The sequence below is a fragment of the Ceratotherium simum genome, chromosome 10 (assembly GCF_057802395.1).
Source record: "Ceratotherium simum simum isolate JZ-2026a chromosome 10, ASM5780239v1, whole genome shotgun sequence".
NCBI lineage: Eukaryota > Metazoa > Chordata > Mammalia > Perissodactyla > Rhinocerotidae > Ceratotherium > Ceratotherium simum.
The window spans coordinates 72,927,219-72,942,543 of NC_141909.1; the positions used below are offsets into that span (position 1 = coordinate 72,927,219).

General features: G+C 38.8%; 1 protein-coding gene across 10 annotated transcripts in view; it reads right to left on the reverse strand.

The window, feature by feature from the left end:
• The window catches only part of B3GLCT (beta 3-glucosyltransferase), a 215,293-nt gene that overhangs the window by 163,749 nt on the left and 36,219 nt on the right, over positions 1-15,325 (reverse strand). For all 10 annotated transcript variants that reach the window (XR_015553476.1, XR_015553478.1, XR_015553477.1 and 7 more), the window contains exons 5-6: positions 2,172-2,248; positions 1,577-1,688 (exon numbers count right to left, since the gene is read on the reverse strand). Coding sequence is in view for 6 of the 10 variants with exons in the window: in XM_087436233.1 (XP_087292359.1) it covers positions 1,577-1,688; positions 2,172-2,248 (189 nt within the window). In the remaining 4 variants the exon portion in view is untranslated. The remainder of the gene's footprint in view (positions 1-1,576; positions 1,689-2,171; positions 2,249-15,325) is intronic.

Below are 15,325 nucleotides of genomic sequence, written 5' to 3' on the forward strand. Positions count from 1 at the left end.
TTCTGTACAGAATTAGAGCTACGGATAATGGAAAAATAATCTCCAGGTGAAATGAACACTAGGAGATTAAAACTCCTACATCCTAAAAAAGATCTGGGAGTTTTCCTCAAGTCAAAAGGAAACATGAAAGCCTAACAAATGTTTCACATAAAACATGGCAGAAAGTGCAGAGATGCGGGTTGGCATCATCTGAAAACACTGGCCGTGACATGGTCATAACTCTTCTTTCCTTTGAAGGAATTATTTTTTTTAACCTAACAACCTTCTCATCCAATTATATCTGTACCTTCCCAGAAATCAAAAGCATGAAGAGAAATCATAATGGATCCTTCCAGCATTTACAGAACATCAAAATAGTGGTTTTATTACAGTAACAAACTCTCTAGTGTTTGAGAAATCAGTCTAATGATCACTATTGCCCAAATTTTTGCATCTATATCAAGAAAACAAGCGGGCACCCAGAAGCCACCTTTCCTTCTCCACATCCTCATTAAATCTGATTCATTTCTTGAGTGAGCATCAGCATATGGGTGGGGCCAGTGTCTAGCAGTACCAGAAAGGAGCCAATTCTGCTTACTCCAAGTTTAAAGAATTCTATAACACGATCAGGGTGTAACCTGGGCTTCTCCAAGAGAACTAGATGGCCTGGTTTACTCTCGGCACATCTCCAGGCAGCCTTTAAACCTCCTGGGGCCCTGAGCATAGCCCAGCGGGAAAGCTGACATTACAGGGTTATTCAGTTGTTCACAAATGTTTATTGACCACCTAGTAAGTGTTAAACACCCTGCTTAGTGCTAGGGATTTAGAGGTAAAGGAGATCCAATTGCTACATCATATCTGCTCAAAATAAAATTTGAAAACATGAAAGTGGCAGCGAACTTCTAATGCAAGATGCATCCCTTCTCACCTCCAGACCTTCTCCAACATTGTTCCCTCTGCGTAGAACACTCTCTTTCTCCCCTATTAACTCCTACCCATCCTACAGGACTCAGATGAAATGTCACTTCCTGTCGTGACCCTCCCAGATTAGGTTTGATGCTGTGCTATGTGCTTCTAACAGCATCCTATGTTTCCCTCATTGAAAGAGGTCTCACTTGTGCCTGTCATTGCTGCTCTGATGGTCCACCCTCTCCCTGCTCTTCTGCACCATCTGTGTGGTCAGGATCCTTGTCTGTCTGTCCTAGCCCCTGCTCCCCACAGTGTTCCACACACAGTAGGTACTCAAAAAGTATTTCTTATCTAAAATAATATGTGGTCACTGGTGATAAAGAGAAATAACCAATTTAAACTTATCTCTTAACTCTGGGTTACAGTTTTTTAACTCTCTGAAATTGCTAAAACATATAAGTAGATTTTTTTCACTTAAAAATGGCTCATTATAAGTTCTATCCTTCTGAAAGCTATAAACCTCAAAGAGAATTATTAAAAGTTGCTTCCAGATATTCAACTATTATTTAGTTTGGTTTTAATTTTAAATTAAGTGTTTTTATTAGATTAAAAACTTCTTAATCAAAATTAAATCTTATTTTAAGCATTTTCCCAAAAAGATAAATACTGGTATTAAAATTATATTCACCTTTGATGGGTCATATCTTCTGAGTGTTTCTAAGAGTTCTGGAATTTGTATTCTTGTCTCTTCTTCACAGAAGAAAATCCATGATGAATTTCGGCTATATGTTACAGAAAAGCTGACAAAAAGAAAACAGGTTATAGTAATCACTTCTATAAAGTGAGTTTATAATAAAGTTTAAAACTGATAAGCAGGAAATGGATGAAGAAGACATAAAATGGCAAGAAATCTAGATATTTTTCTTCAATGTAGTTTCAGCTTATAGGAAAGCCAGATACTAATGGTTTATAAAACAGAGTTCTTAAAGTTAATTCTCTCCATAACAACATCAGTTCAGAAGATACATAATTTTCAAATATAAAAATCAAATATATCGACATTTTATCTTTTAAGAAAGAAACATTTAAAAATAAAAGCCATTCATGATTAAGAATCAACCAACAAGAAATTTGGTTAATGTAGTTGTTGTAAAAAGCAGAGTTCAAATTTACTTTACTTATAGACTCTGAGGAAAAATACACGCTCTTAACAAGAAAACTAGGGAGCACATAAGTGTTCAGGTAGAAATGTCAATAATTTACACCTTCTGAGTTAAACGTACTGTGGTAACAGTGGAAGTATGGTCCATGCACCTTCCTGCTTAGACAGCTGATGAAGAAGGAGGACTCTGGGGAGTTCCTAAAGAAATATTATCAAAGAAGAGAAATAAATAAAAATACAATATGATCACTCCAATTTAAAAAAAAAAGACTCAATTTTTAGAGACCTGATGTTTTACTCTTCATACTACTCTCTTTTTCTTCTCTTCAGGAGCTACTAAAAATGAAGGATTTGGGCTGCATCCACAAAACGGCCCCACCACCCAGGCACCGAACAGTGCTGAAGACCTCCAAGAAGAGTCTTCAGTGATCCCCGGAGCTGACCTGAAATTTGCGGATTTGCAGAGGTGACTGGAAGTGAAGAGCCCGGAAGTAGTTAGGGGTAACTCAGGGGCAGAAACACCATGGTAATGAGGGGTAAGCATTGATGCAATAATAGCAATAGCATAATGATGGAATTTCAAAATTCCTTAGGAGGAACTAAGATTCAGAAATAAGACACAACCATGATTAAATAAACATGCACAGATACATAGAGAAAGAGAGAGAGAGATTAACATTTTTAGGGCTATGAATATTAACTTTGAAGTAAAGCACTATTCAATATATTTCAAGTAGTTACAAGCCAAAGTCAGATAACTAATATGCTTGAACATCCCTCCCCCAACAACTTTAGCATGTTCGATGTTTTATACTAACTATATCCTGGTAACTGTTATGGACAAAAGACTTTAAAAATAAATGCCTGAAATCTGAAATATTCAAATTATTTGAAATATTACTACACTAACATAGATCCCATACCAGTCTTAAAGTTCATATAAGTTGATTACTTATGAAGAAGAGAATGATTTTTAATATAAATCTTTGGAATTGAACATCAATAAGCCTCATTTCTTTATTTTATATAGTATTTATTTTAACTTCCATGTAAAATATGAAATGCAAAAACAGTAATTAAAGGTTAAATCAGACTAACCACATGGCATGTTAGAGAGAAAACGTCAACCTAAAGGCTGAATTAGCAGTTACCCAATATAATTCAGGGCTTTCCTACTGTTGATGCCAAATTATGCAGTAATTTTCACTGTCTTTTTAAAAATTGCAATATGTAATACAATATTACATATATATTCATGATGGATTATAGAAGAATAAAAATCATGCATGAAGAAAATTAACATTAATATTTGCATGAAACCTTCAAATAATTATGAGAGCATGCTAATATGAACTAGCTAGAAAAGAAACAGCAAATAATAAAAAACATTTTATAAGAAAATAAGTAGAGAATGAGCTATAATGCAGCAATTAAAATTATAATAATGAAGACTTGATAACAATGGAAACATCTTTATGTTAAATGGAAAAACAGACATGATTCCAACTATGTAAAACAAATTCATATATGAATAGAGACTGAAAAGAAACCAGAAAAATGAAAATATTTGTGTCAAGATGACAAAAGTTATGACATACATGCTTTAAAAATTCTTTAATGCAGTTAAAACATAGTTTACTTAAAAAAATTTATTGAGGAAAAACGAATGCACCTCAAAATTTTCCTTCCAAACAAGTACTATCCTTCCTAATTATAGAAAATATATAAATGATGTCAACAGGTATTACACCTAGATAGGTGACCTCAGTAGAAGGGCTGTGAGGGCACTTTCCTAGCAGAGACGCAATGACAGACTTACAAATAACTTCTGTCACAACAACAAAGTACAGCAGATGAAGGTTTAGTCAGCACAAAAGAGGAGTTAAATTCTAGACTAAAATAAACTCTATGGATTACTAGTGGATTATAATCATTCCTATCTCCATCACTTTTTGTTTACTAAATAATACGCCTGGATTTCATATTTGCTTCAGTTGGTGAACACAAAAATGGCAATCAAGTTATCCCCAAATAGAAACATTCATGTGTTCATCAAATGTGAATACCTTTGCTTCAAAAACATAAAGTAGGTTCTACCTCAACACTCAGAAACCTGGTCTTGATTAACTCTTGATTAAGCCAAGGTCACTTTAATTATAAATAAATTTTCATCTATTAATCCTCAAAAAGGCCCAAGAGCTTGTATTCTTGTTTTATATACATACGTGTATATATTATGTGTTGTATAAATATATATATGTATACGTGTGTATACACAGATTTTGTGTGTGAATACACACACAGACCCAGATACACACATACTCACATGTATTAGCACTTCTAAGATAAAATAATTCAAAAGGTCACAATAAAATTTTCCATCAAATGATCTTATCTCAGTTCTTAACTTGCAATTGTAATAATTTATTTTCTTCTATCTGTCTGCTTTAACACCAGCACAAGATCAAGACCCCCTTAAGGGTGCTGTATCACCAGCTTACAGCACTTTTAGATGCAAAGCAAGTTTTTTAACATGTAACTGAATGGATGACTGAGAAAGAGCTTTCAAATGAAAAATCAAGGAGAAAGTAAGAAAATGTTATATCAACAGAGCCGTTTGGAATAAAAGCTACAGTGAAGGCACTCAGGCACGAAGCACTGTCTGTTGTCAATCTAAATGATGCCTACTCACAAAACCATATTACTATTTCAAACCTAAAAGGTAAGGCAAAATTTCAGCAATAATGAGATAATACCATAACAGAGGCAAGCATAAAAAGGCTAAAAATACAAATGATCAAATGGGGGTAAATGATGGAAAAGGAAAAGAAAATGAAAAGTTGACCACAGTAATTTAAACTCCTTATGTCAACTCTATTTGTCCCATTGAACCAAAGTCTACCTTAACTTCCATCATTAGCATCTACTGGTATTCTAATAAGCAACTTGAAGTCAGAAAGCCCACCAAACTTTCAGTCAGTACCTCCTTTGAACATATTTCTTATCAAGGCATATATTCACATTTAAAGCCACTAATAATTACAGAGAACAAACAAATTCAAAACCAACACTCTAATTCATTATCTGGTTCTTATACATATTCATCATCTTCACTTGGGAAAGGGTTTAGTTCCATACCGGAGCATTCTAAAACTGCTTTGAGAATGGAGAAAGCCCATTATTCTTGATATGGACGGAAATCATTAAAAATTTATATTTAGAAATATTAATAGTATGAATGAAAAAGCCAGCATTTGAACAAGGATTAAAACAGATTAATACTTTAAATATCATAAATAACTTTAATTATTAGGCAAATTTGATTTTGAATCACTTTAGTCTTTCTGTCTCTGTCTGGAAAGAATTCAACTAATTTAACTCCATGCTGCTGCCCTTTTCCCTTGTCAACAGACTGTTTCCCAACAACTGTAACTTGTCCATAACTTAATTTAAAAGATAAGACTAGCAGTACACGAGTTTATGGTCTAATTCAGTCTCACTATTCAGACCAAGTACTAAATTAGAAAGCAAAAGCCAAGACATTCGTTCAGTATTAGGCAAAGGTTCTGCAAGACTGAATTCTGTGTCACGACAAAGTCCAGCTCAACTGTATGTCCAAATTCCAACTATTACATAGTCCTTAGGCATTGAACTGAGCTTTTAGACCAACAAATAAATTATGATGAAAATTAACATCTGTTTATTGTTATAATTTCTTCCATAAGTAGGTATAACTTATGAGAATAATAATAGAGACGTATAATAGGCTGTTTGGAACATATATCAGACAGATTTACTAGCCTTTAAAAATCCAGTCTTCATTTATGGATCAGTAGATTATACGTGATGCTATAATAACATACCTTCCAGGAATCTGAGTCTATATTTTAAAAAAAAGAAATTTTTCCAGATATCTGTCTTAATCATGAACTGTCCTTTCCTAACAAGAGAAAAATATTACCTCATTATTTATAAAATTTATTTTTATAAACTATTTATTTTGAAATGCATTACTAACTACAGTTTTATAGCTCATATAAATCTATTTTAACTAATCATTCATTCATTCATGAAAGGCAGTAAAGCTTAGCATTTAAGGACTTGATTTCTGGAGCCAAAGTACTTGCAACAGAATCCTCACTCCATCTGTTCTGAGGTGTGCAACCCTGAGCAAGTTCCTTGACCTGTCTGTGGCTCTGTTATCTCATCTCTAATATGGGGATAACCATAGTCCTGGGGATCAAGTGAGTTAATACACGCCACACACCTGGCACATGATAAGCATGCGATGGCTATTAACATTATTATGATTTACAAAATTTGTTGAGCAACTACAGTGTGCCAGACATTGTTCTAGGAACACAGTGAACAGCTGTGAAAAGACAGGGCAGAGTCCCTGCCCTCTTGGATCTCACATTCTAATGAAGGAGACAGGCAATAAGCAAATAAATCTAGAATATAATTCTGTCAGGGATAAATGGTATAAAAAAATAAGCCAGCTAAAGGGAGAGAGTGAACAGGACACTGTTTACTAATCAGCATGGAACTATTCCCACACATCAGCTGCACCAGTCTGCTGCCCGGGTGATTAAGGCCCAATCTGTGCGTCAGGAGGCAGCAGAGCAGAGAGAAGAGGCTCTGGAGCAGTCAGAACTGAGATGCAGGCCTGACTGCACTATTTGTGACGTGAGCACAAGCAAGTCACTCAATCTCTCTCAGCCTTCGTTTCCTCTCTACAAAATGGAGAGAAAACAGAAACTACTTCATAGAGTTACATGAGCTGATGCTTGAAAACGGCATAGCATAGTGTATTGATATGAGCACTAAATAAAATAATGATGATGATGAGCACTCAATAAAAGCCAGCTATAATTACTACTGTAGTTTCCAACTCTGTCTCTACTCCAGACCCTGGCCTCATATACTAGATGTCTCACTAACTCCTCCAACTCTGCCTTTCCAAACATAAACTCATCATCTTAGTTCACAGAGGAGCTCATCTTCCTTTCATTCACCCATCGCTAACACCAGTGAAACCCACAACTTACTGCCTCCATCAATGGGAGTCCTCACAGCTGGTCCACGCAGGAGTCTAGCAAACTTACACCTTCTTCAAGGCTCAGTTCAAATGTCACAGCCTTTGCTGACATTTACAGGCAGGGCTGGCTGCTTCCTTACCTATGTTCTCATAGTGCCATGCTGATGTTGCTTCATACAGCAACATGCAGTGTTTCCCCTACTAGAATGAGCCTTCTGGAGGGCGGGCACAGGCATGGCACCGTCCACAGTGACTGTCCCAGGAAGAAGCCGCCCTGCTGGGCATCGCCCACCACTAGCACTGTCTCCATGGAGCATCCACTTCCTCCACAAATTTGTATGTGCTGGTCCTTAACTTGGTCCCCACTGTCATCTCTAGACTCCGGCACCGATGTCACCACCAGAGGAGTGAGTTCTAAAGTGACTAGCTTGTTTGGGTCTCTGGCTCCAGACTCGGAATGCTGCATGGCAACGTCCCACTGGCCAAGCTCGATGACAGGCTGCCCTCTCCTGAGCCTGGGGAGACCCAGCATTTGGCCTCTCATGTTCTTAGTGGGCCAAGCCCCAGCCCTTACCAGACTCACACAGGGCAGAGTCCTCTAGTACAGGGAAGGGGTTCAAATGCTTGGCAGCCAAAAAGAGACAAATGTTGATGATATAGCATTGTACATGGTGTAAAGAATTCATTATTGCTGGGCAACCCCCCCGACGAAGTGGACTCGATCTCAATGTTATTTTCTCCTGGGTCATCTTGCACAGGCCCTTGCATAAAGTAAATATTCAATAAAGATTTATTAAATGAATGGATGAATAAATTCTTATTCAACAGCAATGTAATCAAGTCTCCAGTTTAATAAGTAATAATTTATTTTAATAAATTAACACCTATCTTACTACAAAAAATGAATTTCTAGTAATTACAGTAATTAAGCATCCACTGCTCTCACCTAAAAAGAAAAGTTTAGTGATAGACGGCAACACGACTCCCAAAGCTAACCTTTTAATGAAGTACCTTGCACTGTCTCCCTGTCAATAAAAAAATTTCTAAAAACAGGAAACACAAGGCCATCTTTCTCAAGCTCCTTCACACTAATCTATGAAAGGCTTTGCTCTCGTTTTCCCGGCTTATTTTATGGAAATGAGGTTTTTTTAAACTCATGAGCCAAAGCCTGACTAACTCGTCTCAAGAAAATAGTGATTTCCAAAACTTTCTGTGAACAAGCAAAAAGAATCATTTGTAAGGTTGACATTCTGCCAGGTCTTAAATAAAGTTCATATCACAAAAGAAGGCAATTAAATTAGAAGTGTCTGTTCTCTTCAAAGCAATTGAATTGGGGGTGGGGAGAGTGGAGAGGTTTCTAAGCAGCTAGTCTGGCTCCATTTGGCCTAAAGCAGAAAACGTAATCCAACATCTGCCACAAAATGTAATTTATAGCTGCACCATCCCACACCCCTAACCCTAAAATAACCCTCATAAACATATCCCACTTCTGAATTTTCTTTTGTGTATTTGAAGGTTGCCTTAAAAATGGAACCATAATTTATCTGTGGTTCTGCCCATATCTCAGGTCCTGTCTTCATTCTAAACCCTGTCCGTCCCCTTTCTCCGTCACTCACTCCTACGGTGGCTTACTTCCCTGTTCCCCACGCAAAGTGATTCCCCAAACAAGCATGACCCTTCCCTCATGCTAAAGTTAAAGGTCACACTTTAGAGTCTTCAAAATGGTGCACAAATCCTTGTTTTACTAGATCCTGCTAAAAAAAAAACACACAATGATGCCTTATCTTCTCTCCTTTATTGTTTCCAATTTAACCGTATTTTGAAATTCCTTTGGAGAACCATAATGGTTTCCATGATTTTAGGCAAGCGTTAATACTTAATACGCCCCTGAAGCTATAGTAAAAAATGGTCTCAGTCTAGGCTCCCCGTGGTTACTGGACCCCAGGTTCTAGAAGAGAATAAAAGGCTCTCAGATGACAGCCTCTCCATCACAACATAAACACAAGATACTCCAATGTAGTCTTCACCAGATTCTGAGCTGTTTGCTCCATCTCATATAACAAACAAAATACACAAATCTTCACACAAACATCCACTCAAGAAGGAATTTTTTTAAGTTCAAAAAACAGAAGTCAACTCACAATTGACACACGGATCCTATGCACATAGTATGCATTTAAAACAAAGTGCACTGAAGTGCCTGATTTATTAGGCAATCATCGCACAAACTCTCATTATGGGTTTCTGTTAGCCTCACCTCCACCAGGTTTTTTGTTTGTACACCTCTTTAAACCGTCAATCTTTATGACTTCACATTTCCCTTCCATCTGTAACGCAGGGAGGAAAAAACTCAGGAAAAAAATAGCACTTCTTCAAAATCTGTATTCTTATATCTACAGATTTGCATTTCGGAACCCCATATTCGTCAACCACATATCACCAATCTTACTTTCCATCCATTCCAATCTAAAAAGGTCGCTATTCCACTGCTCACACATGCTTCACTCTTCCCTCAAATTGTGCCTCCACAAATTCCAGTTCCCACCTGGCACCCCAATTAACTTTCCTGACAATTCATGTCTTCGTCTTCCAGAACCAGGTTCTAAACTGACATCTCTCCAGCTAATTTTCCCAGTCTTTCTTACCTGATTTGACAGAAGTCTTCCTTCTTTATCCTCTCAGGATTCATGTACACCATTAGCACTACATTAACTTGTGCTTTTTACATATGACTCCACTTCTTAAACAGCTTCAAATGTGCACAGTCTCTCTCAAGGGCCACATGTATTGCCTAGAGGTGTCCTATTTTGTTCAGAAGTACTTAATATAACTGTAGATGTCCAATTAATATTTATTGAATAAATACTGTAATACATTTATGCTGGACTTCTAATTTCTGCTTAACAGTATAGTCATTTATATTATGAAATAGTTGCCATATACCTTGTAAGTAATTCAAAGAACTAGAATATCTTTTCTAATTCCTTTCTAAACCTTTGCTCCACAGCATCTAGAATGGTACTCTGCACATAGAAGAGCCGTTGGTAAAGTCTGCTAGCTTACTGATTAGAAGAAACATATAATTATAAACTTCAAAGCCATTATAAACTGCATGATAAGCTTCAAAACTAGGGATGGGAATGACAACTTAGAATGACCCAAATTATTTTCGAAAACAAGGGAAACAGTTTGACCACCCTAGTAACTCCAAGTACAGTATTAAATTTCAGATAGAAAGTTAGTTTAGGCTCCTGTTTTTATATTCACATTAGAAGGATGAAAAACGTTGCATTTTTAATAAGACCGCATTTTAGCACCTTGAGGCAAAACAGGCATAGGTAATGACTTGCTGAAGCAAAGAGAACCGCTAGAAGCAGATGCATAATCACAGAAACCATTAAATTTTTGCACCTTAATTTTTGGCAGATTCTGTAGTCAAGTGCAACCTGACAGGAGTAATGAATAAATAAACAGCAGTTCTAGACATCTGGTAGTGCAGGAGGAATAGATATTTTGGGCTATCAGATAAATATTCAAATGACAAAACTTACTGCTGATTCCTCCCTCACCAAGCAACTTTGGTGAATGCTCATAGTGGGCAAATCTACGGATAAAACCAAAATTGCAACCTGAAGACTTCATGGTTCAGGTCCCAGGCAACACGAGGGTCCCAGACATCCTGTTCCACTAGAGGTACAGCACACACCTGCCAAACCATGGGACTGACCCCTCCTGGAAGGAGCCAGCCTGCTCCCTGCTACAGTGCTGGGGATGCCCTGACAACTTCTGCTTTACATTCAACCTTTCTCAGCTTTCATGGCTGATCACTGAGCTGTCAATTCTTTCTCAAGAATATGTCAATTTCTTAACACAAGTTCCAGCTAAGTTTTAACTAGGGAGCCATACGTGTCTCTTAAAGTGACTTTGCCTCCCTATGTTTTGTGCATCTTAGCATTTAATTCTCTGAAGTTAATCTTATTTCTCTATTTTCACGTAGTTCCGGGTCAGGGTATCTCATCATTGCTCCTAGTATTGTCTGAGGACCCTATGTTAGCTGTCAACAATCTTTGGATCTCTAAAATGCTATTCACAGAATAAACTTGGTTTTTAATCACATACATAGCATAAAAACTCTACAAGGAGAAAAAATGAACCAGTATCAAGTATAGTTGCAAATTCTAAAATCTTTATCACCATTTAAACTACCAAAAGACTTGATCATCCAAATATGAAGTTATCTAAGCCGTAACAGTACGCTCTGGATCTTGTGGGCAAATTAAATCCAAGTGTTCAAGTTTTGTCATAACTACTTCAGTATGCATAGTTGGCTTCCATTCCAGGAAAGAATTTCAGAATAAGAAAAACAGACTATCTTATCATTAAAGGGAGGCTTCTTTACTGCTTTCGTCTAGACTCCATTTATTATCACAGAAATTAAATGCTGGAGGGGAGGGGTTTGCTTAATGATATTGCTTAATTATGTGTCTTTAAATGCAAAACCAATATTGCCACCTAGTGGCAAACTAAGTCACCTACTAAAGGTGATCTAAACTGCACACTGTAAACGTAAAGGACAGTAGAAATTAAGTATAAGCACACTGAAACTAAATGGAAGCACAGAATGCAGTACAAGAAAAGTTAAATACTTTAGATAAATGGAGCTCTTTCCTAAGTTTTAAAAGCTGAGAAAAATGTATTGATGAAAACACAGTTTCTGATAATGTGTGTGTGTGGCATTATACTAGGTGCCGTGGGGATACAAAGAGGAGTACAGAGCAGGTCTCACCTCCTCCGATTCTGAGGGCAGGACTGATGCCCTACAAGACAGAGGGTACCGTAGGGGAGGCTGTGTGGAACACCAAATGAGCATCCCAGGAAGCAGTGCCTGGGGAAGAAACCATCGTCACGGTGGACCAGGTGACAAGCAAAGACCTGGAGGACAGTCTGTCAAAACAACAACAACATTCAGCCTTTAAAAGGAAGGAAATCCTGTCACATGCTACAACATGGATGAACCTTGAGGACGTTACCCTAAGTGAAATAAGCCAGTCACAAAAAGACAAAATACACACTGTATGATTCCACTTCTATGAAGTACCTCGAGTAGTTAAATCCGTAGAGACAGAAAGTAGACTGGTGGTTGCCAGGGGCTGGGGAAGGGGGAATGGGGAGTTGCTATTTAATGGGGACAGAGTCTCAGCTGGAAAGATGAAAATGTTCTGGAAATTGGTTGCACAATGTAAGTGTACTTTACACTATTGTACATTTAAAAATGGTTAAGATGGCAGATTTAATGTTATATATTTTTTACCACAATTAAAAATAACAATGGCGGCAGCAGCAACAACAATTAAGCACTCTAGGTGGATGCCTCCTGAGGTAAGTGCACAGGCAGGAGTCCACACGAGACCACCCAGTCAAATGACAGTCTGAGACCCTCTCTTACGAGTCCTTTCTGAGGACTAGGACAGTACTGATCACTGAAAGGCTATTCCCTCAGGTTCCCTGACAACATCAAATGTACTTTCTGTGTCTCTGCACACTCCTTCTGTCTCCTAAGAAGGCTGCTCTTGCTCTGTCCAGCCCCAAAACACCGGTTTTCCCTGGGGTCCCACTGCACCCCTGGAAGCAGCACCTTCAAGCTTTCAGTCACTACCTATGTGTCGCTGACTCCCAAATCCGCCATCTTCTGGCCAAACCTTTCTCCTGAGCTTAAAACAAATATCCAGCCTCCGGCCGGCTGACACCTCCACCTCAAATTTCATCTATCAAAACCTGAAGTCACCTGCACCCTGTAAACCTGCAAATCGCGTCTCCAGTCTCAGATGGTGGCCCCACCCCACCCCACCTCAGTCCTAGCTGGGAGCTGGTCCTGACTTCTCCTTCGGCCCCACGCCCAACCTCCCCCCCCTTCTGGCCCCGTGTCTCTCCAACCACCATCACCCCGGCCAGCTCCACCCCACGTCCCTAGCCCAGTGCTTCTCAGACTGTCTGTGATGACGGACCTGCAGCCATCTATGACCCCCTCTTTGGGCAGCATGCCCTGCATGAGTCCAAGGGCTTAAGAATTAGGCTCCCTGCCCCAGGGTTGGCTCTCTTAAAGCTGTCCTCCTCACAGCCACCAGAGTGACACGTGTAAAACACAAATCAGACCAGGTCCATGCCCTAACAGCTCTCCCTAGTAGTAATTCTCAACCGGGGGCACTTTTAGTAACAATGACTGGAGGTTGCTTCTACATGTACTACCAGGGGCCAGAAATGCTAAATGTCTTAGATATATCTTGAGAAATCTCTCTCAAAATGCCAGTAATGCCCCCTGAGAAAGGCCTGAGAAAGAACACAGATCCTCGGGGGTCAGGTCGCTACCTGAGTTTCCAGGCTGGCCGCCCACATCACCCTCCTCCCCCTCTACACTCATCCCAGAACAGCACGAAGTGCCCACACACACCCCATGCTTCTGCTTGTCACCTGGCTGGTTTTACCTGGCTGTCTACCTAGAAAGCCCTCCCTTGCTCCCAGGACTCCCCTCAACCTAGCTAGTACCTAATTTTTTATTTAATTTTTTTATTGTACTGTGGTAAGAACACTTAACATGAGCTCTAGCCTGTTAACAAATTTTAAGTGCGCAATATAGTACTGTTGACTGCAGGCACAATTTTGTAAAGCAGATTTCTACAGCTTATGCATCTTACTTAACTAAAACTATAACTCTTCATTTCCCCTCCCCCAGCTCCTAGTAAACACCCTTCTAGTCTTTGACTCCGTGAATCTGACCATTTTAGATACCTCACGTAAGTGGAATCATGCAGTACTTGTCTTGCAGTGTCTGCACTTCCATCTTGCTTTAAAATTGCCCGTTTATGGGCCTGTCTCCATTCCTGGACTGTGGGCTCTTCAAGTGCAAGGACTCTGCCTTGCTGATCTTTGTATGCCCAGTTCTGTGCCCACAGTAGCTCTGTAAATACTGAATGAATGAATGAGAGGTTCATATATAAATTCTTCTATAGACTAGGTGAGTCCTTGATGCGTAAACAAAATCCTGACTTCAACAGAGATGCCAATTTGTCTCCCAGTCTCCATTCCTACTTTCTTCCTTTTAGTGATTAGAACTCCTTGAGTTTGGGCTGGGTCCAAGGCCACCCAATTAAATAGTACCTTTCCCAGACAAGGTCTGCCCACACGATTATGTTCTGGATAATGGGAATGTAGGGGGAAACGACCTGTGCAACTTCAAGGTCACATCCTTAAAAGGAAGCTGCTTGTCCTCCACACACTGGAACGCAGACGTAACGGTGGTAAGCCAGCTGCAACCAGGCAGAAGACAAGACACCTTGGCCACGTGTCAAGACACTAGACGGAAGGAACCTGGAGCAGAGCTGCCTATCCCCGGCCTGCCTACCAACAGACTGTGAGGGAAAGTAAATCTCCATCTTACTTAAGTCATTGTTAGGTCGTCTGTGTTAAAGCCATCAAGTGAATTTTCTGGCTGTTTTCCATATTGCCTCTCAGAGATTCACTTAATCCCGAGATCATATTTTCCTAGCACCAACTCATACTCAACCTTTTTTCTGCTCTTCTCCCTAAACTTTATGGTTTCACTGAGAGAAGTAAAATAAGAGGGGTTGACCATTATCAATCTAAGAATTAACAAAAATTTTTAAAAATAGATAAAACAATTTATTTAAATAAATTTTAATTTTTTCAATTTCTTCTGGATTCAATTCAACTGCCACATGTTAAATACCCACTATGTTTAAGGTGCTATGGAGGAATCAAACGCAGAATAAGCTGAAGTGTTCGCCTTCAAAGAGATTTAGTACAGTGTGTGTGTGTGTGTGTGTATGTGTGTGGTCAAAGATGACTATGCTATAAGAGAAATAAAAAGAAACTTCTATTACAATAGAAAAGAGAGTAAGGAAAAAATGAGATAATGAATTTCAGGGAGTCAGTTCAATCAATATTCAGAGGACTCAGGCTCAGTACATGCAGAGCACTGTGCTTGGTTCTAAGGAATCAAAAACTAACAAGACACATTCTCAGCTCTCAAAATTTATAAAAGAGACAGAGATGTCACGAATAATTAATAGAAAGTGAAAACAAAAACAGTTTGTGCAAGACACAGAAGTGAAACCAAAGAGGAAGTGATTTATCACTGTGAGTCAAGAAAGTGCACAGAAAGGCTTCCTGGGGATACAGGAGCTCGTCAAGAAGACAAGAGTCAACATGTGCAAAGCCAC